General features: G+C 49.4%; 1 protein-coding gene across 4 annotated transcripts in view; it reads left to right on the top strand.

Moving 5' to 3' along the window:
• The window catches only part of KCNB1 (potassium voltage-gated channel subfamily B member 1), a 111,238-nt gene that overhangs the window by 1,193 nt on the left and 84,549 nt on the right, over positions 1 to 25,496 (top strand). For all 4 annotated transcript variants that reach the window (XR_009558890.1, XR_009558889.1, XR_009558888.1 and 1 more), the window contains exon 2: positions 50 to 782. Coding sequence is in view for 1 of the 4 variants with exons in the window: in XM_060284175.1 (XP_060140158.1) it covers positions 216 to 782 (567 nt within the window). In the remaining 3 variants the exon portion in view is untranslated. The remainder of the gene's footprint in view (positions 1 to 49; positions 783 to 25,496) is intronic.

Genomic DNA, 25,496 nt, shown 5'->3' with positions numbered 1-25,496 from the left:
CGCGCACGGCTCCCTGTTTGCTGACCTGCGTCTGCTTTGTGCCTCGCAGCCGTCGGGATGGAGGTGAGAAGACGGCCGTGACGCGCGCCCGCGCGGCCCCCTGCACCCCCAGCAGCCCACAGCGCTCCCTGCCCCCCTCCCCCGCGGCGGCTGGCCTTGCCCTCCAGTGACAGCGGCCTGGGGGGGCAGGGGGGGCGGGGGCGGCCGGACCAGCGATGCCGGCGGGCATGACGAAGCATGGCTCACGCTCCACCAGCTCGCTGCCACCGGAGCCCATGGAGATCGTGCGCAGCAAGGCGTGCTCGAGGCGCGTCCGCCTCAACGTTGGTGGGCTGGCGCACGAGGTGCTCTGGCGCACCCTGGACCGCCTGCCCCGCACGCGGCTGGGCAAGCTGCGTGACTGCAACACGCACGACTCGCTGCTGGAGGTGTGCGATGACTACAGCCTCGACGACAATGAGTACTTCTTCGACCGCCACCCGGGCGCCTTCACCTCCATCCTCAACTTCTACCGCACCGGACGGCTGCACATGATGGAGGAGATGTGCGCGCTCAGCTTCAGCCAAGAGCTCGACTACTGGGGCATCGACGAAATCTACCTGGAGTCCTGCTGCCAGGCCCGCTACCACCAGAAGAAGGAGCAGATGAATGAGGAGCTCAAGCGCGAGGCAGAAACCCTACGGGAGCGGGAGGGCGAGGAGTTCGATAACACGTGCTGCGCCGAGAAGAGGAAAAAGCTCTGGGACTTACTGGAGAAGCCCAATTCCTCTGTGGCCGCCAAGGTGAGTGTGAAATCTAGGGGCTGCTGGGCTGGGGCATTCTGCCTGTGTCCCCAGATCGAGGACCACGGCTGGGGGACTCTGGCTTAGTTCCCAAATGTGAAGACCAGAAAAGAGGAAGGGCTATGGCTGAGATCTCAGAGGTGAGGACGAACAACCCCTTCAGACTGTTCCTAGGTGGCACTGGCCACCTCATCCTTTTATCATTCAATAATTTATACCCCAACTTTGTTGGAGAAAAGGATTTACAGAGACTTATGAAAACCCACAGCAAGAGAATGGACACTGCACATAAAAAGGGCACGGAGAGACAATAAAGCTTTGGGATGGAGTAGAGTTGAGCTTGGTCTATTCTACATAATGCTCCCTTGTGGAGGCCCAGACCCGGGCTGGAGGGGGGTCACCCTGCAATTTTAATACTTATCCCTATATTTATAACCTCATTTTGCCCCAAGAAGGGAATGAAGGCAGCTTACAGACATACGTGGAGGACATTGAGATACTGTCAGGCGGTTTTAGCATAAGTGACAGAAACGAGGCAAAGGGACTCTGGGGGGTGGGTGTGTGCGTGCATGACGCATGCAGCTGGCTGTGGTTGCTTGTGGGCGAGGGGTCACCCCTGGTTTGGTCTTTCTTAATTTGGTGAGTTGATTCCAAGAATGGTTTGATGCAGCTTCTAAAGATGCTTTGGCTGTCGGAAGAGGAAGTAAATTTCGAAATAGGAGGGAAAAAAATGAGGCAATGTGAAAAATAAAGCAGGAGAAAGAGGCAGGAATGGGTTCAATCACACTGGGTAGGCCAGGGAGTCCTGCGTGCTCTCAGGTAAAAAAAAAGCAGAGGCTGTAAGGGACTAAGAAAGGATGGGGGTGGGGGCCAGGTCAGGCCAGGAGGTCATTTGTTGATGAGCAACTTCTCTGTGTCAGGTTGGGACTCGGGGTTGCCTCAGAGAGGTGGGGGCCTGTCTTCACGAGGCCAGTGGGCTGGGATTTGGGAGTAAATGACAACACAGTGTGTGCAGTGCTATAAAAGAGGCCATGCGGGACCCAGGGGGAGCCCAGAACAGAGAGGTGTTGATGTCAAAATCCAGGAAAACCAAGTTGGGAAAGACGTGTTGAACATAACTCATTCTCTGAGTGCAGGGCCAAAGAAGCGGGGGCAGGTAAATGTATTCATGGCGAAAGGAAAAAGAGAAGAGGAAGTCTGCGTACCAGCCATGATGTATTAGCTAGGGCTGCCTCCTGTCCAGCCTGGCCTCTCATTGTGGGTGCTCCCTGGCTCAACTACCCCCCACTAAAGGCCCACCTACAGGGCTGGGTCTGGAGCGGGTTTTGGGGGGTCCTTTCTCCAGATCTGTCTGCCCAAGGAGAGGCCTTTGCGAGTGAGTGTAGGACTGAGTGGCTGGTTGGAGGGTGGAGAGAGGCCCAAAGGTTTTCTCTCTTCCGCGTCGACCCTAAAGAGGACAGAGAGATTCCTAGGCCTGTTTCCTCTTCTGTGGGCTGCCCCTGGCCGTAATCCTGCCCCAGGTTTCATGTCCAAAAAGCCTCTCTCTTAAGACATAGTCATTCACCCTTAACCGGCTTAGGATCAACAGACTTATTTTGCTATTTCCAGGCCTGACATGGGTTCTTCCCCTCCACACCTGGTTTAGACCCAGATACGACTCTCCCTCCTTCCTGCCCTGTCCCCAAGACAAGAGAGTGAGGGGCAGAGGAGGGGAGGGTCACTTCCCCAGAAGAAGCAGGCAAGAGGCTGTGTTTGGGTTTGTGCCTGACAGCTAGGCAAGTAACTCAGGCTCGCAAAAGGCGCTGTTTGGGAATCAACAGCTTCATCTCTCCCTCGGGTTAATCCGCTCACAGGGACGAGGTTCATGACCTCTCTGTGAGCCTAGGCCGGGGCTGCCGGCTAGTCCGAGCAGATGGACGATGGCCTAGGGTATTCTGCAGCCAAGGCTGAAATGGTGAGGCAGGCAGGCTCGTTGGCCCTCAGTATAGAAATCCTGCCACTGTTCACACATCTACTGTGTCTGAAGTATAACAACACACTTAGCCGTATACCAATTCTCTAGTATTATCCCACCTTTCACAAAGAGGGAAGATCAGAGGGGTTAAGTAACTCACCTAAGGTCGTGTGACAGGCAAACAGGAGTAGCCAGAAATTCAAACTCAAGTGTGATTTTGAAGGCACTGTTCTTTCCATAGTGATTAAGTACCATAGTCTCCTCTGCAGTCTCCCTGCTTCCACCTTTGCCCCCTGCAATCCATTCCCCATTCGGCAGCCAGAACGAGCTTTTCTAAATGTATATTGGATCACATTATTCATCTGCTCGAAATGCTCCAGAGAGGTTTACCATCGCACTCAGAATAAAGTCCAAACGCTTCACCATGAATCCAGCTTCATGACCTCTCTGAGCTCATCTCTTCTCTCCTCTGTTCACTCAGTTTCAGCCCCACTGGCCTCCTTGCTGTTCCCTAAACAGATCAGGCTTTATCCTAACTCAGGACCTTTGCACTTGCTGTTCCTGCCGCCTAGAATTCTCTTCCCTATATTGTCCCATGGCTGGCCACTCCTTCTCATTCCTCATAGGAGCTGGTCCCTGTTCAGGTGTCCCCTCCTCTGAGAGACCTTTCCTGACCCCTGTTTAAAACAGCCTCCCTCCGCTTACACTCTGTCACATCTTGCAGTGTCTTTCCTGCATAGGGTTTAAGCACCATCTGAAATTATACTTGCTTCCTTGTGTTTCTCCGTTTCTCCCCCACAAGAGTATGCACGTCAAGAGTGGTATCCACTGCCCTGTTTCCAGCACCCAGCGTGGTGCCTGACACAGAGGATCTCCAGATAACTACACGTGGAATGAACGAATGGAGCAGGCAGTCAGTCAGTCACTGTGTCTCAGGGTCTGGGAATCTGTCATTCCTTCCTCCCAGCCCACCTGCAGCCCAGTTCTCTGTGCCTCTGGCCTCCTTCAATCATCTGTCCTTTGCCCTCCCCACCCCCATCCAGCCCCCCAACTTGGATGCTTTGCTTGTCAGAACAGCAAGGCCTGTAGAAATTTCTCAGAGGTCACAGAATAAGAAGTCAAGTGGAGGATCATTGCTGGGTGATTGTGAGATACAGAAATGACCATACCTCATATATTTAAGAGCAAGGACAGACCTGGGTTCCAAGCCCATGTTCACCCCCTCCCCAGTTTCTGGCCTTAGGCAAGTTCTTCACCTCTCCAAGCTCTAGCCTCCCACCAGCTAGCCTGCTAAAGTATAGATAAAAGGCCCACCTTGCAGGGTCATCATGAAATCACGTTTGTCAAAATTTAGCACAGTGCCTAACCCACAGTACATAGGGCTTATTGTTATAAATAATAGGGAGCAGAGTCCTTTCTCTATGGCTGGGTGGGCTGAGTGTGCAGCAAGCCCTTTCCTTCTGATGGCAGTATTGGAAGACCAAGCTGCCACTGTTAATAATTGATGGATGTTCCGGCAACACAGAGACAAACCAAAGTACAGGCCCTCGTCTTCCCCGTCAGGGGAGTGAAAATCAAAATCCATTAGGCAACAGGCAGTGTGGTTGATTCTTGTTTGGAAGCTGGGGTCAGCTTCATCAGAGTGACATGATTGCAGTGCTGGGCCACCACTGAGTTTCTGCTTTCTGGGAAAACTACAGGCTTTTCTCAGTAGGAGAAACAGGGAACTCATTTGCCAGGCCAGGAGTGTCTGTGGTCCCCGGAAAAGTCTCAGGGTTAAAGCCTGAGATAATTTCCAGAGTAGCTGCTGTTTATTGTGCCAGGCACTGATTAGTGATACTTTATATGCACTATCTCATTGAAATCCCTTCAGCAGTTCAATCAAGGTAATCTGCCAGTTTGGGCTACAAGTCACAGCTAGAAACCTGGAAGTGGCTTCTGTAAGGAGGAAGATGCATCTTCTCACTTAACGGAAAGTTCCACGTAGCTGGTTTTGTGTTAATGGTTCCATGATGCCATTAGGACTCTAGATTCTTTCTGTCCTTCTGCTCCTCCAACTCCTGCAGGGGGCTTGGTCCTCAGGCTGGATGCCTCATCTCACAAAATGGCTACCTAGTTCCAGCCTTCAAGTGCAGACACATGATATCTGACCAGTGAAGGAGAGCGTGCCCTCTTACGTGCCACTTTCTTTTTTCTGCAAGGCAAACCTTTCCCAGCAGCCCCCTGGCAGACTTCTTTTTAAATCCCATTGGCCGGCATCAGGTCACATGCTCATGCTCTATCTGCAGGGAAGCCTAGAAAAGCGTGTCTGGCATTTTCAGATGAGGGAGGGAATGGATTTGATGAGTGGTATTAATATTCTTTTATAAAGAGGAAATGGAAGTTCTGAGAGAGGCAGTCACTTGCCAGAGCTCACGCAGCTAAGTGCTCAGTCAATATTTGTTGAAGGAATGAAAATGGCAGAGCAAGGGTTTGAACCCAGGTTGGTCTGGTTCCCAAACCTGTGCTTCTTCAATCTGGAATCTTGGACAGCTCATTCAAGCTCTCTGAGCTTCAGTGAGCTCATCTGCCAAATGGTGATGGTATAAGTGCCCACCTCTTGGGACTATTTTGATGATTCAGTGAGATTTCAGATGGTGCATGTAATTTGCAAATGGAAAGTACTTTATACATATGAATTATTATTACTATATTCCAGTGTGAGAGTATTCTTTATTTAGAGACTTCGGCCAGTACTTTGCCCACCACAGAATTTTAAATCAGATTTTTAAATCAGCTCTGGGGACTTCTCTGATGGTCCAAGTGGATAAGACTCTGTGCTGCCAATGCAGGGGGCCTGGTTTCAGTCCCCGGTCGGGGAACTAGATCTTGCATGCATGCCTCAACTAAGAGTTCACGTGCCACAACTAATACCCGGTGCAGGCAAAATAAATAAATAAATATATATATATATTTTTAAAAAGCCTTCCCCCCCGCCCCCAAAAAAAAAAAAGATTCAGCTCTGGAGTCCAACAGATGTGGTTCATTTCTACATTGCTTGCCAGGAATATGACCTTGGGTAAGTTCCTTTCCTCCTCTGAGTGTTAGTTTCCTCCTCTAAAAAATGGAGCCCGCCTCGTAGGGCCCTTAGGAGATAATCTGCATAAAGAGCTTAACCCAGTGCCCGGCAGGTAATAAATGTTCTATATGTGACCACAGTGATGGTTGGTATTAGCACCGAATTCCTCTCTTCTAGCTACTCCCCTGGTTGGCAACATCCCCTGTTACCGTGTTGTTGCTTGTAGGATCCCCGCCTGCCCCCCTGGGATTTCATGCTTTTGCTGTGATGATGCTTCTACTTCCTTGATTTGAACCAGGACGGATTCATGTTTTATCATCAAGAAAAATGAGGGAAACCAACTCAGAATCCATGGGGCCCCTCCAGTGCTATGAATCGTCTGGCTGAGGCTCCCGCTGGCCCGGGTCAGTCATCCTGGATGTTTGTATTGGGTTGGCCAAAAGTTCACTCAGGTTTTTGTTATGGAAACCCCGAACGAACTTTTTGGCCAACCCAATATGCCAGAGATTCAGAATCCCGGCTGTGGGGTCACACAGACCTGGGTTTGATTCCCAGCCCTGACATTTCCTAGCTCTGGACTTTGGACAAATCATTTCATTTCTCGTAGCTTCCATTTCCTAATCTGTAAATGAGGATGATAATAAAAGCTACCTCCCAGAGTTGCCTGGAGGATTAAGCATGATCGTGCATGGAAAGCACGGAAGCCACACTTCATAAATCCAGTATCCTGATTTAATAAGGGGAAACACGGAGGATACTTCAAGGACTTGCCTGGGTCACACAACAAGTTGGGGAAAGATCAGGGGCCATTTTCAGGCCTTTCTGCCCCTCCCTTGCCCCCCACGCCCCGTTACCCTCACTGAGGTTCAGGGGTATTTCCATTCCTCCAGGATGCTTGACCAGTATCATACCTAGGCAGCTGGTCTCCCAAGGGTTTTTGAAAGGCTACAAAAAGCTAGAGATTGTGAAAATGTTTAGGAAGCACAAGTGCTGGCCAAATGAGCAGTTTGGCCAAAGCTTAATTAACTGAAAGAGAACAAGCACACATTAAGCACCAACTCCATACCCAGCACTATGTGTACTTCCTATACTTGATAGTGTCCTGGATGGGAGCCCTGATTTTAGGGTTGCCCAAGTTCAACCTGTCATGGATGGGACTAAGTTCAAAATTTGACTCCCCTGTTACTCACCATGTGACATGTGACAAACTACTGCACCTCCTTGTGCCCCGGTTCCTTCAATCATAAAATGGGGGCAATAGCAGGGGCTGCCTCATTGAATCGCCACCAGAATTAAATGAATTAATGCATGCAAAGCATTTCAAATAGGGTTTGACACGTAGAAAGCCCTCAGTAACTGTTAGCGGGGTTTTTTTTGTTTCGTTTTTAATCGTCATTTCATTTAACCCTCCGGACTCTCCTGCCAGATAAATAAGATCCTTTTCAAAAATTCATTATTCTTATACAAAGATACGTGCTCATTATAAGGTGAGGTTACATAACTTTGCTCAACATCACATAGGCAATTGGAGCAGAACAGGGACCCAGTCCTGATGGGGAAGATATGGTCAGTGTCCCACCCATATCCTTTTAGCTCTTACCTTTTCAGTGCCACTAGCCCAACTCCCAGCTGCCAGCACCTGCAGTTCTTTGCCTAGAAGCTTCCTCTGGCCTGTGGAGTCCAGTAAAGAGAGGGAGTTAAGGCCCTACCTGGAGGGAGCAGCCCTCAACTGATGACTGATGGGGAGGGTGTATAATACTTCAGCTCCCTCCCCCTGGATGGGGATATAACTCAGAGGTTCATGGTCCACACTGGCCCCAGAGTTCCTCAGCAGAATTCAGCCCCAGGTGCCCACAGTGGTTCCTTGCTTGCTAGTACACTCTGTGTGGCCTCTTTCCCTTCCCTGTCTCATGTCTCCTCTCCCCTACCAGTGTTTTCTAGGATCACTTCCTACATAAACCACTCTACTCAGATCTTTATCTTAGGATCTGCTTCTAGGGATGCAACAAAAGACCTGTGGGAAACCTCAAACTCCTATCGGGGATCATCTTGCAAGAAAAAATTCCAGGGCTGGTTGGGCTCCGTCAGCCTCATTTCCAGCTCCTGGAGAAAATGAAAACAAGAGCAGCCGCAGCTACCACTGTGCCTGACGCGGCGCAAGGAGCATTTAAATGCACTGTGGTATCTGATTCCCACAGTCACCTCACGAGGGAGGGATAATTATCCTCAGCTTACAGCTGTGGAAACTGAGGCCCCGAGAGGTGAAGTGGCTGGCTCAGGGTCACACAGCGAACGGGAGGACTGTGAGCCCACGGTCTGGCCTCTGTGCCAAGTGAATGACCTTCAGGAAGTGAGAAAAGAGCTCCAGGATGCCTCTTCACCTTGGGGAACTGAAGTGCTGCGGAGGTGAGAGGCCTTCAGCGTCTCCCTCCTAACTTGGGAGTGTTCCTGGCCCCAAAGACTACGGGATGGGACTATTGGAGACACAGGGTTAGCATTAAGCATTATTTTAATAGATAATTTAAATATTAAGATAAGGCCTTACCTTCTCCCTGACGTGGCATATTCTTGATTTTGGTGTCTCTGGTAGAGGAGGGCTTGACCGGATGGGGGCAGGGACAGAGGCACACCCCTGCCCCCAAATTGGAGGCGGGTGGGGCGGGAGCCGGAATTCACATGTTCGTATCCAGAGCACCAATTCTCCTTTAAAATTTCCCTGATGACATAAATAGCAAATAAGACGTAATGTTACCACGTGAGACATATTCCTGCGGGTACGGGTATGGCCTGGGTTCCAATTCCACCCCCACTGCTTCCTGGCGGTATAAGCCCACAAGTCACCTCCCCCGTGCTGGGAATGGGAATAATAAATAGGGCACACTTCACAGAGCAGGGTGCTCACCACTGTCTGAACATTTGGGTCACCTGAGCTTCGACAAACACCCATACCTGGACCCCACAATTGAAACAATCTCTGGGTGATTTCTTTTTTATTTGTGGTAAAGTATACATAACATGAAATTTACCATCGTAACCATTTTTAAGTGGATAGTTCAGTAGTGTTAAGTATATTCACATTGTTGTGCAACCAACCTCCAGAACTTTTTATTTTGCAAAATTGAAACTCTGTACCTGTGAAGCGATAACTCCATTCCCACCCCGCAGCCCCTGGCATCCACTCTTCTACTTTCTGTCTTTATGAATTTGACTACTCTCAGTCCAGTATTTGTCTTTTCATGACTGACTTATTTCACTTAGTGTAATATCCTCAAGGGTCCCCCATGTTGTTGCATGTGTCAGAATTTCCTTCCTTTTTAAGGCTGAATAATAATACATTTTGTGTATATACCACATTTTATTTATCCGTTCACCTATCAATGGACACTTGGGTTGCTTCCACCTTTCGGCTATTTTGTGAATAATACTGCTAGGAATGTGGCTGTACAAATATCTCTTCGAGACCCTGCTTTCAGTTCTTTTGGGTGTATATCCGGCAGTGGAATTGCTGGATTACGTGGTAATTCTATTTTTAATTTTTTGAGGAATCTCCATACTGTCTTTCATGGCAGCTACACCATTTCACATTCCTACCAACAGTGCACAAGGGTTCTAGTTTCTCCACACCCTCACCAACACTTGTTATTTCCTGCGTGTTTTTGGTTTTGTTTTGTTTATCGTAGCCATCTTAACGGATATGAGGTGGTATCTCATTGTGATTTTGACTTGCATTTCCCTAATGATTAGTGACGTTGAGTACCTTTTCGTATGCTTGTTGGCCATGTGCATATCTTCTTTGGAGAAATGTCTATTTAAGTAAGTTGCCCATCTTCTAATCGGGTTGTTTGTTTTTTATTCTTGAGTTGTAGCAGTTTCTTTATATATTCTGGATATCAACCCCTTATCAGATATATGATCTACAGATATGTTTTCCCATTCGGTAGGTTGCCTTTGTACTCTGTTGACTGTGTCCTTTGAGGCACAGAAGTTTTAAATTCTGATGAAGTCCAACTGGTCTATGTTTTCTTTTGCTGCCTGTGCTTTCGGTGTCAGATCCAAGAAGTCATTGCCAAGTCCAATGTCATGAAGTGTTTTCCCCATGATTTCTTCTAAGAGTTTTATACTTTCAGACCTTGCATTTAGGCCTTTGAGCTTTGTTTACAAACTTTGGGACTCTCATTATTATCACTAACACATTTCCAGAAGTCTGACTCTCATCTGCTTCTGCCATGCTCTGGGTGCAGGACATCTCTGGCTTTTCAACCTCAGCGCTGTTGACATTTGAAGAGGGTTAATTCTCTGTTGAAGGGGGCTGTCCTGTGCATTATAAGATGTTTAGCAGCATCCCTGGCCTCCACCCCCTAGGTGCTGCATGAAGAGTGGGCATTAGAGAAATAAAAGATGAGCAGCTGCCAGGAGGATGTTGCAGCACTGCAAGAGAAGATGGCGGGGGACTCCCTAGTGGTCCAGTGGTTAGGACTCAGCACTCTCACTGCCAGGTCCCGGGTTTGATCCCTGGTTGGGGAACTAAGATCCCCCAAGCCACACGGTGCGGCCAAAAAAAAAAAAAAAGAAGAGAGAGAGAAAAGATGGCAGCTTGGAAGAGGGAAGTAAGTCAGTGAAAGGTGGCTGGATTGGGGATACATGTGGGATGTGGGGCGGTTCCTGGGCAACCACAAAACGTCAGCCTCCACCAGCAGCCACAGATGCCCGGTCCATGTGATGGGTCTTAGGCCCTGGCCACTTTCTAGCTGTGAGTCCTTGAGCCAAGTGGCTCAGTTTCCCCATCTGGAAAATGGGCCCAATCACAGCCCTTACCTTATAAAGAGGTTGTGAGGATTAGATGATGTAATATAGTAAATAACAATAAACAGATAACACCCACAAGCTCAATAGCAGCTGTTATTATTAGGATTGGTTGTATTCATTTATTCAACAAGATTTATTGAGCGCCTACTCTGTGCCGAGCACTGTCCTAGGTGTTGGTGACACAGCACAGAGAACAAAACAAAGACTCCAGCCCTCATGGCACTGGGATGCCAGTGAATAGAGAGATTAAGACCATTCAAAAAAGAAACAAATACAGATACTTCCTGGAGCTGAGAAACTGTGAAAAACAAATCATGAGACAGAGGAAGATGAATGCTAACTGGATGTTTGATGTTATGGCGGAATGAATGCTATTTTTTAGGTGTAATAATTGCTATTGTGATTATGTTTGGAAATATTTATATTTTAGAGATACATAGTGAAGTATTCATGGATGAAATGACAAGATGAAATAAATATGCAATATTTTGGTTGTAGCAGGTGACACGGAGAAAGGTTAGCAGGAAAGGGAGCGGGAGTGTTCCGGTGCAGGGTGTTTAACCAGGATGGTCGGAAAAGGCCTCACCAAGAAGGTGCCAATTAAGCAGAAACCTGCAGGAAGGGAGAGAGGGAGGCATGTGGACTTTGGCAGGGGAGAGTGTTTCTAGTGGAGAAAACAGCATGTGCTAAGGCCCTGGGGCAAGAACATGTTTGGGGCATTCAAGAAACAGCCAGGTGGCCAGTGTGGCCAGAGCAGAGTGAAAGCAGGGGAGCTGGGGAGATAAGATCAGAGGGATGACTTTGTTGCTGTTGCTTTGGTCTTTCCTCAGAGTCTGAGCCTCTGCACTGGCCTCCCTGCCTCCAACTGTCCCCTTCCAGTCCCTTCTCTGCAGGGAACCTAAGCCATCTTTCTCAAGCGTAATCTGCTCATGCTAATCATCCCCTTCCAAAAACCCTTGCATGGTTCTCACTGCGCCCAGAATAAAGTCCAAACTCCTCAGCCTGACCTTCAAGACGTCAGCCAACCTCTCCACCTTCGGCTCTCCCTGTTCTCTGTCCATGGTACCCTCTGCTCACACCACACCCACATTCTTGCATTCCCCAAATACACCATCCTTCCTGGGTCCTGCTCCACACTTCTGCCCAAGCTGATTCCTCTGCTTTGCACTCCCTTCTCCCTCTTGTCTGCCTGCAGCCTCTCTCTCATCACCCTTCAAGGCCCAGCTTCTCCCTCCCTCCACCACCCACACCCCCATCAGGCAGCGCTGCCTGCTCCCTCCTCTGTGCTCCAGAAACCTGATGTTCATAACTTCCTTGCACAAAACACTCTGAAGACTAGCTTATGAGTTTTTCTGTGGATGCCAGGCCTGGCCCACAGAGAGACAGGAATGCTTAAGAGAGCAGGCTCTGCAGCCCGACTGCCTACATTCAAATCCTAGCTCGATGTTGATTCAAGCTGTGTGCCCTTGGGGGAATGAATTTCTCTGGGCTTCAATTTCCTGATCCATAATTTGGGGAGCCTCATAACAACCAGAGTAACAATTCTATCTCTTTCTTTCTTTTTTGGCCGCACTGCGCAGCTTGTGGGATCTTAGTTCCCCAACCAGGGATTGAACTTGGGCCCTCGGCAGCGAGAGCTCAGAGTCCTAACCACTGGGCCTCCAGGGAATTCCTGTGACAATTCTATATGAAGCACTCAGCAATCCCTGGTACTCAGCACGTGTTCAGTACGAGTTAACCATGGCTGTTATTATTAATTTTTATTGCGGTTTAGTGTTAGTAAACAATTGTTGAGTGAACGAATGAGCAAACTTGCATGATCTTATGGTGATCGATCAGAGGGTTCTCCCATACAAGGCAAGCGTCTCCCAGGTGTACCCCCTCCAATCTCCTCCCACCTTCCTTATCTCTACCTGCCCACTACCATCCCCATACTTCCTGGGACAGGAAGAAGTGACTTCTGGCCTTCCATTCACAGCGAGGAGGTGCAATTGGATTAGGCACTTGAGGTGTTCCTTCACACCCTGTCTGCTCCATGTTTGCTCTGCAGCAGGGCTGGTCTCCACCATAATTGCCCACCATGGCCTGGCAGACAGACACTGTCTTTGAGAGAATCATGTTATATTGGCCAATTCCACATCATCTTTCACATCCACCAGGTAATGCACCTGGAATCAAACAGCTTCTAAACATAGAGCATTGTAGTTCACTAATTACTACCTAAGGCCCATGCCTGAGCCTTTCCAAGGCCTGTGTGATCCGTGGGGCCCCTTACCTTGGCCAGCATTTCTTCTCAGAGTCTGTAGACCCAACTGTTGGTACCGAAGATGCAGTGCATGATCGCCCTGCCAGGGGCATGTGAAAACAGAAAGAAAGGTGGGGATAAGATAATGTTGGGGGACTTCCCTGGCGGTCCAGTGGTTAAGACTCTGCGCTCCCAATGCAGGGGGCATAGGTTCGATCCCTGGATGGGGAGCTAAGATCCTGCATGCCACAAAGTGTGGCCACAAAAAAAAAAAAAAAAAAAAGAAAAAAAGATAATGTTGAACCAGCCTTCAACATGTCTAGAATTCCCACTGAATAGATCAATTCTCTTTTATCTCTTATGCTGTGGGTATGTTTACACATCCCTTATTGTTCCTTGAAATACTGACCGAAATTTGATTCAGTCATTCCCTCCTATTCCTGGGACAATCCTATTGGATTCAAAGTTAGTTTCCTTTCTAGGCTTCTCTGGTCCTTCTAACTTCATGTGGGTATATGTGCATGTTCTGAGGTCCTCCTTCAATGCCACCTGTTGTCTGTGTGACAAACATTTACTGCATGTTATTATATGCCAGGCATTGTGCAGGATGCATAAGAAGCACTTGTGTATCTATTGGTTTAGGATTCCTTTGGTTGTGGGTGAGAAAAATGCAGTTCAAATGGACTTAATCAAAAAAAACTGTAATTGAAAAGTCGGGTTAGGTAGGGCTTCAGGCAGGGCTGGATCTGGGGCTTAAATATGTCATCAAGAATTGGTCTCCAATCCATCTCAGTCTCTTCTTATCCATGTTGGCTTCTCAGCAGGCTGTGCAAACATGGCTGGAAAGAGAGCACCCAGCAACTGTAGGCTTCCATCCTGGGGAAAAAGCAAGTCTCTTCCCCAGTAATTCCAGCAAAATCCCAGGGCTGATTTTCACTGGTCCATCCCTAAGCCAATCACTTAGCCAGGTCTGGGTCACATGACAATGGCTGCTTCTGAGTTGGGACTGAGAATGGGAAAGAGGTGGTTTTTCAAAGAAAAATTGAAATACTGTTAGCAAAAAAGGAGAGAATAAATGTAAGCTGGCAAAAATAATCCGTAGCCGTTATGGAGTTTATAGCCTGCTGGAGGGAGCTAGGCATTAAACCAATAAAAAGTTAAATGAAAGAATAATCACAAAGTGTACTATGTATGCTGGAAAGGAAAGAAGGTGTTTAGATAGAGAATAACAGGCCAAGGTCAAAGAGGAGTGCGGGTGGCCCTTTCTGAGAACCTGAACTTGATTTCTCTCCTTCCTGAGCCGCAGAAGTGATCTTCTACATATTCTGTTTCTACCTCTCCTGCACCATTTAGCATGCTCCCTCATGTATTCTGTTTTCTTCTAAACTTGTATTACCGCCCCAACCAAGGCAGGATATTCTCAAAATCTAGGACTGTGTCGTACTCATTTCTGTGTTCTAAAGCAGGGTAGGCTGCCAGTTTTGTGAATAAAGTTTTATTGGAACATCAACATGTTCATTTACCTATTATCTATGGTTGCTTTTTGGTAACAGCAGCATTTACAGGGAAAGTTTTCTGACCTGTGTTCTAAAGTCACCCCAGGGCCTGATGCAGGGGCGGGGCTGGCTTTGTCAGAGGGGGTTTGTTGGAGGACTGGAGGGAGGGAGGGAAGGCACAAGTTAGCCCTGTGACCTTGAACAAGTCACTTAACCTTTCTGGGCCTCTGGCTCTGTATCTTGCAGTGCCAGCTGCCCCTTCTCATCCTTCAGATCTTGGCTCATATGTCACCTCTTCAGAAAGGCCCTCCCTGACCTTGAACAAGCAGTTTGGATGTGGTGGCATTTCCACTCTTTCAATGATAAAAATGTCTCTCTGGTTTATTTTCAGATTAGGCCCACTTGGGGCAGGTGCCCTTCCCCTCCTCTTCACCAGTGTTTTTCCTCCTCTCATATGCCATCTCCCTGGTAGGATGAGTGGAAAGAGCTCTGGCTTGGAACTCTGGAGGCCTGGGTTCATAATCCTAACACCACCACATATGAGCTACAAGACCCGGGGCAAACAGCCCCATCATCTCTCTGGGCCTCAGTTTCCCTACCTGGAAAATGGGCGTGGTAACTTGCCAAGCAGGACTACTGGAAAGACAGGTGCACTCATCTGTGCCAGAGCAGCCAGCACTGAGCTGGCCAGGCATGGATGCTCCGTTCATATTGTTGGTTTTCCTTCTCTCTTCCTTTTGTCAAGAGGGAGAGAGGAAAGAGAGGCTACCCCAAACCTTGCCTTAATCAGGCCTCTTATGACACCTTTGCCTGCTTGAACCCTTCATGCAATGGCTGTGCTAAGGAGTGACTGGACAGCAGGGGGCTTAGACCCTCCCCCAACCTTCTCCCCAGTCTCCATCACACCCCGCATCCACTGATGTGGGCACATGGAGCCTTCTCCATCTTACAAAAAGCCCCATGCAAATGCAACCCAAGGCAAGTCCCCTAGTTCTCCTCTCCCTTCCTTCAGGTTTCTACCCACCAGTACCCACCCCCTGCATAAAAACTTTAGACCCTTGCTGGCCTCACGACTGGGAGGATAAGCCAATCCAAAGAGGTGGTTTTCAACACTCAGTTAAGGAGGCAGGAGAGAGTGGCGGGGACTGTGGTGAACTGGAGCACATGTGCCCATCCAAGGACGCAGCTGCTATTCAGCTCAAGGCTGGATTCTGCGTCCAGGCTGGGTTCTGGGCCCAGCTAGAAATTTTAGCTTTCACTGAGATATCCACGTTTTTCAATGTTGCCAAATAATTAAAAAAAAAATTAAAAACATTTGAGTGAGCCAAACAGAACACGTCTGTGGACCACATTCAGCCTTTGGGGCTCCACTTCTTGACCCCTGCAGCATAGAAACTTCGATGGCTAGAAATAGCAGGGGGTGATCACTTCTTGCCTCTGAGACCCTCCCATCGTGAAGGGAGTGGGGAGGAAGGGTATAGAGCCTGGGTGTCAGAAGTAACAGGTCCCCTCTCCCCTCTCCTTACTGCAGCACAGCACAGGGTGGCAAGTGTCTGTTGAATGAATGACTGTTCCACACAGGTGGGGCTCCAAAACTCAAGGCAGCCCATCCCCGGTGAATGACAACACAGGTCAGGGAAATTCACAGGTAAGTCCTAAATGTATTAGGTAATAGGATCCTAGGTCCCCCTACCCAAACTCCAAAGAGAGCAGGAGGAAAAATCTGCTGAAGTGGTTGGGAAAAGCACTGAATATTGAGTCAGCAAACCAGACCGACTCTGAGCCTCAGGTTCCTCATCTGTAAAATGGGAATAATAAATTCCCTGGGGTGGTCCAGAGGATGCACTGAGATAGAGCATGTGACGTGCTCAGCAAAGTGCAGCAAATAAATGTGAGCCGGTGTTATTTGAACTGTTATTTTCATCTTCTTCATCATCATCCAAGCTTCGGGCTTATTTCTGGGGGCTGTGGGCCTGTGGGAGAGTTTATTGTGTAGAATTCGACTTTATATCCTTATGGAGTGATGTTAGCTCTACAAATTCAGGCTGGAAAGCTTGGGATTTCAGAAATTCTTGGTGGAGGTTAGGGTGCCTGGGATTGGAATTCTGGGGTTCGGGGTTGCAGGTCTGTCACTCAAGATCACGGCTGTGGTTGATGTTCATTCTTGGAGCATCGCCATTCGAGGTCACAACTCTGGGGTTCAAGGTCAGAAGGCTGCCATCCAAGGTCAGAATCCTCAGATTTGTAACTGGACCCAAGGAGTACACGGCCAGAGTGTTGATATTTGTGATTGAGAACTCCAGCAGACAAGGTTGGAATGCTGATGTTTCAGGTTGGAACTCATGGTCGGAGTTGGAATTCTGAGGTTTCAAGGTCTGATCGCAAACGCTGCCGAAGTGGCGTTTGTGATCAGAATTCTGTCAGGCACATTCGGAACGCTGGTGTTTAGAGTCGGAACTCCTGTTTCCAACTCGTTATTTGTGGGTCTCATCTCTTGTGTGTGTCATTACTGTTCATCATCCCCCTCTGGCAGAGTTCCCGAAGAAATGCAAACCACAGAAGGTTCCCAAATCTCCATTTAGCCAGGGGGGTTCTGTTACACCTCCTTCTGTTTCTGACGCCCATCCACTCGGGTGGTGCTGGCAGAGGTGACGTGATCCTCAGGAAGGCGGCTGAAGAATGGCTCCCCTGCCCCACTCCTGCCGGAAACCCTCGAACCTGTTGTCAACTCCGCTTACATCCACTTCTTTTTCTTGCTGGCTGGCCTGGAACAGGCCCAGGGATGCAGCCCTGCCAACCCCCTGGGGGGCACCCGGATGATCTCACCAGCCTATTATCCAGAGAAAGGCAAATGGTGTCAGGCAGAGGCGAGAACAGAGTGCCTCGTGCTTGTGGCTTCCTTACATGCGGCTGGCAGCAACGCGTAGGGAAGGGGAACAGTTTGCTGGTCACTGTGGTCACCACAAATGCACTCTTGGTGCCAGGCAGAGGGGGAGCTTAATTGACTGTGGGATGGAGAGGTGCTAAAAAATCATCTTTAAACTCTGCTTACAATGGTGCAAATAATGGACACTCAGGGGACACTGGGTGGGAAGGGGGTCTGCAGGGACAATTTGCTGGGTCACATCCCCCAGTAAATGGTTACAGCACCCCCTCCCCTGATCTTCACATGCTCCATTCTTTACATTCTTTTATTTTTCTCATAGTCTTTTCCACCACCTAGAATGCTATATATTTATCTCGCTTTTGTCTGTCTCATTGTATTGCATTATAAGCTCCATTAGAGAGGAACTTGTTCAGGGTTTACTTCTATCTTCCTAGTGCTAAAATCGTGCTTAGCATATAGTAGTTACTAAATGAATATTTGTTGAATAAATAAATGAATGAATGAATGACTACTGCTCTTGCTGTTATAGTCTCAGAGAGTTTTCCAAGCTCTCAAATCATTCTATGCAGAGCCCATGTCAAATCACATCCACTCTACCTAGACCGTTTTTGAATGGGGGTGAGGGGAAGCACCCGGTAGGAAGAGGTATCAACCCCTCCATGGCTTCTCATTGTTCTCAGGATAATTTCCAAAACCCTTACCTGGCCCCTAAGGACCTATAAGGAGTTCTACGCCACCTTCACATTACAGAGGTATCATGTGGCTCCCTATCTCCTTTCTCAGATCTTCAGGACACTGTTCCGGGTCTCATCTCAGGACCTTTGCACATGCTGTGCTGACTAGCACAAGCTTGCAGCCCCTACGCTGTCCCCCTTGGCCTCCTTAATTCATCCTTTAAAACTCTATTTGAACACCCTTCCCTTGACTTCCGATTTTTTTTTTTTTTTTTTTTTTTTTTTTGCCACGCTGCGTGGCTTGCGGGATCTTAGTTTCTCGACCAGGGATTGAACCGGTGCCCTCGGCAGTGAAAGCGAGGAGTCCTAAATGACTGGACCGCTAGGGAATTCCCTTGACTTCCCAAACTTGATGACATTCTAAGCCCCACAATGGGCCCTGGTATTTCTTTCAAGAATTTATCATCAGGGGCTTCCCTGGTGGCGCAGTGGTTGGGAGTCCCCCTGCCGATGCAGGGGACACGGGTTCGTGCCCCGGTCCGGGAAGATCCCACATGCCGCGGAGCGGCTGGCCCCGTGAGCCATGGCTGCTGAGCCTGCGCGTCCGGAGCCTGTTGCTCCGCAACGGGAGAGGCCACAGCAGTGAGAGGCCCGCGCACCGCAAAAAAAAAAAAAAAAAGAATTTATCATCAGACCCCTTTGGTCACTCACTGCTTTTGGATTCCAAAGTTCATTGCTCTGGGGTTAATCTTCCCTGAACTGGAGGTTCCTTAGAGGAGGTGCCCAGAAGCCCTTCCCTTTCACTCAGAAAAATGCAGAACCTGGTTCCTCCTCCCAGATATGAGACATTCTCACTCAAGGGAGGAGGAGTTTCACTCTCCCAGGAAGATTTCTTAGCTGCCCTCCAAAGCCTGTCTCAAAGGAGCCCATCGCTGTGGGCCCTGTGTCTCCTCAGTACTTCTCACCCTCCAGCTGTCCAGGCTGAGCCCAGGTTTCCCTGGGGACTCTGAGGGCTTCAGAGGCACCATCCAGCCTATTTCTCTGCCAACACCCACATAGCTAACATTCCTGTACCACTCATACAGACGTTAACTCAGATAGTCCCCTCAACGCCCTATGAGGAATGTACTGTTATTATCCCCATTTTACAGATGTGGAAACTGAGCCCCGGAGAGGCAGAGTAATACATGCAAGGATGCAGCTAAGAGAGGGCAGGGCAGCATCTGACCCCAGGCTGTTACCTGCAGAGCCCAGGCACTGAGCCAGCACCCCACCCCCACCCCCACCCCCACGCTGCTCTCCTTCTCTCCGTAGCTCTCCCTCACTTGCTTCTCCCTTTTATTCTTGGGCTTCTTGCCTTTCTCTTTTTGCTCTTCTCCCTTTTCTCCTTAAGTAGCTCAAACACCCCAAGTTTTTAAAGAATCTCAATTGTGTGGATATTTTGTTGTATTTTTCAAATTCCATAAATCATAAGGGCAGTGGGGTTTTTCACAGTTTTATGAGGTAAAGGAGGGAGGAGGGCAAAGGTGGGTAATTTCCATTTGATTTGCTGGAGAATGGGTGGAAGGAGAGGTTAAATCCCCTCCGAGTGGCCTGCAAGTTTCCATGCGGCCAGGCCCCCCACCTCTCTGATTTCATCTCCCACCACAGTCTCCTGGTTCCTTGTGTCCAGCCACACTGATCTCATACTAAATTCCTTCTTGCTTCGGGCCTTCGCACTTGCTTTCCCTCAGCCTGGAATTTGTTTTCCTTTCTTCTTCACCCAGTATTGCCTGCTCATCCTGAAGCTCCCAGATCGAATGTCACCTCCTCCAGGAAGCCGTCCATGATCTCTGAACAGGTCAAACCTCCCAGTTATGGTTTTCAAAGTTCTATGTACCTCTGTTGGATGGCCCTTGTTCCCACTGTAATTTCACATCCATTTTGATGATGGTCTGATTATTCTGCCTTCCCTTGCCCCATGTGGACTGTGAGCTCCCTGATGGCAGGACTTGTCTGCTGTGTTCGTCTGTGTCTCCTGCACCTAGCACTGTGCCTGCCTCCCTGTAAGCACTCTGTAGGATTGTGTTGAATGAACTGATGGATGAAAGAATTCAGAGGTTAGTCACAGTTGCCAGGAAGCAAATATCGAACTCCTTTGGGTTAGGAGTGGGTGAAATAGTTTTAAAGGTCTGGCCAGAACTCCAACCAGAAGGCTCTTATCATCCCAAACTGAAAGGAGGAAGGGCACCAAATTCTTTTGCAAACAGCCAAATATCTTCTCTGGTGCTCGGAATGTATTGAATGATAATTCATGTTTTCTATCAGCTTTTTAAAGGTACCTATTTGGGTTATCTTTTATAGGGTGTTGCTGAGTTTTTCTAAAGCAAATGCCACATACGAAGACTGTAAACCCAGGAAACAGAAGTTCTGAGGGAGGTTTCTAAATGAAAAATTCACCAGAAATATGGTTTAGTTGGAAGTTGCACTACCTTTGGGGGCAGATGGACTTGGTTCAAATCCCAGCTCCACCACTAGTGCCTGGAGCCTCAGACAGGTCGCATCCTCTCTCTGAGCTGACATTTTCTCTGAACTTCATCTTCTGAACACCAAAGCCAGCAGAAAGACAGGCCCTCTTCCCTGGCTGTTCCAGCAAAAGTCCCAGGGTTGGCTCTGATTGGACACACTTGGGTCATGTGCTCATCTTTGAACCAATCCCTGTGGCTAGAGGAGGACATACGTGAGGGGACTCACTTGGGTCAGAAACCACCACTGAGTGCAGGGGAAATACCCGAAATAGGATTTGCTTAATATTCTTTAATTAATTTATTTTACTTCAATCAAGTTATCTGTAAGAGGAAATTTGATATCACGAAGAATTGGTACCATTTGCCATTAATCATGTTATGAAATTCCAGCCAGATGCTGGAGTCCGACACCTGCTCTCTCTGGGTTCAAAGGGGAGACGTATGTGTGTTAGAGAGGTGTGATAGTCCCATTAGCTTCCAACAGGGACTTTCCCCTTAAGGGAGTCTGAAGGTTTGAAGGAGAATCGGAAAGGCTAACACCTTCTCACTTTGAATCAATGGGATTTGATGTCTTTCCCTGTACAGCTAACCCAGTCTTGGCTGCACCTGAGAATCTTTGAAAAATCCCAACGCCAGGCCACCCTCCAGACCAATTAAATCAGAATCTCTGTGGGTGGGACCCAGGGACTGGGATTCTGCAAAGCTCCCAAAGTGATTCCAGGGTGCACTGAGGTTGAGAAATCAGATTTCAATGCAGCTGGTACTGGTGGTATGTGTCCCACATTGGCACCCATAGGGGTTCAGCAAGTCCACTGGGCTGTAGGAAGGGGCTCACTGGGAGGCTAGGGTGCCCTGGGCTGGTCAGAGTGGTCCAAGGGCAGGCTCCCTTTTCTCTAAGGAATTAACTGAGCAGGAGTCTGGGGAGGATCACTTAACAGTCTCAAATGGGAAGGAAACACTCATCTATCTTCCAGTCTAGTAGGATAAGATTCCCGGGATGAAATTCAGCTCTCACTCTGCCCCTACCCCCTATATCTGGAGTCTGACTGCTTGTTATCTGAACCAGCTGTTACCTCTCCATCCAGCTGTCAACGATCCCAGACCCAGCTTTCCTGCTGTGTGGCCTTGGGCAAGTCACTTAGCTTCTCTGGTCTTCAGGTTCCTTGTCTGCATACTGGGAGCACATTGCTGGGTTGTGTGATCTTTAAAGGCATTTCCACTCTGGGGACCCGTGAATCTTCATCAGGGAGGCAGCCACAGGCTCCTTAACCCCACACCCAAGCCCAGGTCAGGGATTCTCAAACCCCAGCAGAATTCAGATTCCCAGGTCCATCACTCAGACCACAGAATCAAAGTCTCTAGACACAGCCTGGGATCTGCATTCTAACAGGGATCTCAGTGGATTCTGATGCCGATGGTCCTTGAAGTACACTTTAAAAGCATAGTGCCTCTGCCTTGGGGCTCACCATGAAAACTCCTTCTTGAGCCATGCCCTTCTCACAGCAGCCTCCTTTATATAGGTGAGGATACTGAGGCTCAGAGAGGCCAAGTGTTTGACCAAGGCTCCGCCCTGCGTACCTGGCCCAGCTGGGATTCAAACACCGAACCCGCCTAACCCCAAAGCTGGAGTTCTTCTCCTGTCTCTCACCCTCCATCTTTAAAATGGCGGCTTCTGCCCCCCCCCCCCGCCACACTTTCTCCCTTCCCTGCTTTATTTATTTATTATTTATTTTTCCACAGCAGTTATTCCCTTCTGGCCCACCCAACTCCTGGCCTACTTGAATATAAGTTTCATGTGAACAGGGCTTTCTGTTTTTGTTTATTAAAGTATCCCCAGCCCCTGAATTAGTGCCAGGCACAGAGCAGGTGCTCAATCAACACTTGTTCGCGAACGACGTCACTGCATCTCTCTAAGCTTCCGTTGCCCCACGTGTAGAATTTTGACTCACCCACTTCAGAAGGCTGCGTGTTTTGCTCGGCAGTGTTTTGCTCACTGTAGAGAGCGCTGTGCCCAGGTGAGGGGGCTGGAGCTTGGCATGGGTGAGGGTGAGATGTGGCCCTGCCCTTGGGCCTGCTCAGGGCCAAAGGGTCTGGTGCCTTTCGCGGCTGGGATGGGGGCTGCAGGCCAGGCCCTCACCTGCCCAAGGATCCTCTGCCCCACATCCCTGCTCCACCACTCCCCTTCTCACAGGATCAGATCTCGCCATTGGTTCCGGGGCCTCCCCTGAGGCCTGCCTAGGCCGCTTTGTCTTTCTTCACCTTGCAACTTCATCTGCACAGCCTGGTCCTCCAGCTGGGCCCCATCCCATCTTCCCTTGGTGAGGCCTCCCCAGCAGGCAGATCGGCTCAGAGCGCCTGAAAGCAATGATTCTGACACGCCACCCTGAGGGTCTCGCAGATTCTAGAATCCTACAGACAGAATACTTCTAACTTGTACTCTGTGAGCCCAGATGTATGAAGTGCCGTTTCTTTTTTAATTTCTTATTTTCCAAATACTAGATTCCATGGCCTGCAATGGAGGGAGGGTGGTAGAAACTTAACCTTAGCACTATTCAGTCTTTTCCTCATTTTCTTCCAAGGGTTGGCCCTAAGTTGGGGAGGTTTAGGTAGTGATGAGTTACTGCACTAAGTCAGGATGGATGCTGTAGGTGCCCCCCTACATCCCCTTTCCAGGCTGGTGCACCTGTACCTCTCTCCCCCTCCCTCCATACCCCCCACCCCTTGCAACTGCTATGAGTACCAGCTGCTGGTAAGTTACAACTGCCTCCTTCTCATAACTGCCCCCCTCTCACTATTGCCCTTGGCCAATGGGAGTCACCTGCTTGGGGGACTACGCCCTACAACAGCTCTGTCCTCCGGCCCCCTCCCCGCATCACTGGCAGCCTGTAGCCAATGACTCACTGAGTCGGGGGTACAAAAGCTCTGCCTTGGGCTTTCCCGGTGGCGCAGTGGTTGAGAGTCCGCCTGCCGATGCAGGGGACGCGGGTTCGTGCCCCGGTCCGGGAGGATCCCACATGCCACAGAGAGGCTGGGCCCGTGAGCCATGGCCGCTGAGCCTGCGCGTCCGGAGCCTGTGCTCTGCAACGGGAGAGGCCACAACGGTGAGAGGCCCGCGTACTGCAAAAAAAAAAAAAAAAGCTCTGCCTTCTTACTTTAAGGTGAGATCAACTTCAGGTGCAGTTCACGCTCCCAAGCTCCCCGTGGTGGGATCAGGCTGAAGCTAGCTTCCTGTAAGACCCCATCTTACCGTAGCTCCTGCCCTGCCGGGTCCTGCTTCCCTCGCTTGCTGTCTCCTCAATAAATCTTGCGCATAAGGCTCTCAATCTCTGCTTCCAGGGACACGCACTTAACGGTCATGAGGGGGAGTCATTGTGTGTTAAAAATGTACACCCGTGTACAAATGCTAGGGATTCATAACTCAAAGTGACCCGCGGTCTCGGGCAGTCTACGCCCTCCCCAGCATTCCCAACCGCCTCTCATTTCTCCTTCATCTTCAGGATGGGCTCTCATTGACCCTCTGTCCCCACAAGCACAGACCTCAGGCCACTCCCCACTGTCCTGCTGGGCTGCAAGCTTTAGCTTCTTCTGCTGACTTGGTGGGGACGATGGCCAGAGTGGGCTGCAGTTCAAGCATTTGTGCACAAAGGGCTTTTAAAGGCTGGCCTGGCCTTCCCTCCCGCCTCTCCACCAGGAATGCTCGCCATCCCCAGCGCGAAAGCCCTGGCAAGCTGGGCCTTGTTTTATTTCTGCTCGGGCGTTTTCTGAGGTTTAACTTGGCAGCCTTCCACGCCGACCTTGCACAGCATAATGAATTGAGGAGAGGCTCTGTGCCAGCTCCCCATTAACATGGCCTTTGAGGGTGTCTCATGGGCTCCCAAAAGCTTTTGGCCTGCTCCGGTCAGGAAGTAGAGAGAGTGGACCAGGCAGAGAGAAAATGATAGATTCAATGGTCCTAAGGTGCAGTGTGACCTTGGACAAGTCACACCCCCTCGCTAGGTCCTGGATCCCCCAACTATAAAGGAGGACATTGGACTGGGTGATTCCTCCCAGCTCCCTGCTGTACCCATTCATTGGAAAAACTTTTTTTTTTTTTTTTGTGGTACGCGGGCCACTCATTGTTGTGACCTCTCCCGCTGCGGAGCACAGGCTCCGGACACGCAGACTCAGCGGCCATGGCTCACGGGCCCAGCCGCTCCGCGGCATGTGGGATCCTCCTTGACCAGAGCACAAACCCGTGTCACCTGCATCAGCAGGCGGACTCTCAACCACTGCGCCACCAGGGAAGCCCGAAAAACATTTATTGAGTGCTGAGTACATGCCAGGCACTCTTCTAGGTTCTGGGAACATGGCAGTAAACAAAACAAATTCCCTTCCTCGTGGGATAGGATAGCTCTACTGGGGAGAATAAAAAGAATGTGAGATTTAGAATCAGAAGACCTGGATTTTTTTGCCACTGAATTCTCTGAGCCTCAGTCTCCTCGTCTTTAAAATTGAGTTCTGCTATGGCATCACTGAGACAGTGGACATGAATGTTCTTGGTAGTAGCCGCATGTAATATTTATTAAGCACCTACTGTTTTCCAGGGCGTGGACATAGATAATAACCCTCATAGTCTCTCCATGGGGAGGGGTATACTGTAAGGGTGGTGAGTGAAGGCTCTGGAGCCATACTGGGTTAAATCCAACTCTGCCACTTCCCAGCTGTGTGACCTTGGACAAGCTGCTGCACCTCTCTGTGCCTCAGTTCCCTTACCCATAAGAGAGGGGTCTAACTACTAAGCTGGCGGGAAGAATGGAGTGCGTTAGGACTTGTACAGGCCTTAGAACAGTGCCTGGCACATAGTAAGCGGTCAATCCAAGGGAGGAGGATGTTAGCCATCCCATGTTTATGGAGGAGAAAACTGAGATTTTACGTACTTTCCTGAGGTCATCCAGCAAGCAGCAGCTAAAGGAGATGCTGAAGGAGCCTCCCCGTGGTCTGGTCCCAGTGCCAGTAGCTTCCCCAACTCCCTTAGCTACCGGGACCTTGAGAGGCTAATCTGAGCTGCAGACTGAAACCCAGGGATTTACAGCTTAGAAATACCCCTT

The sequence above is a fragment of the Globicephala melas genome, chromosome 15, assembly GCF_963455315.2.
Source record: "Globicephala melas chromosome 15, mGloMel1.2, whole genome shotgun sequence".
Taxonomy (NCBI): domain Eukaryota; kingdom Metazoa; phylum Chordata; class Mammalia; order Artiodactyla; family Delphinidae; genus Globicephala; species Globicephala melas.
The sequence above is the reverse complement of the archived record's forward strand: the minus strand, read 5'-3'. Positions and strand labels throughout refer to the sequence as shown.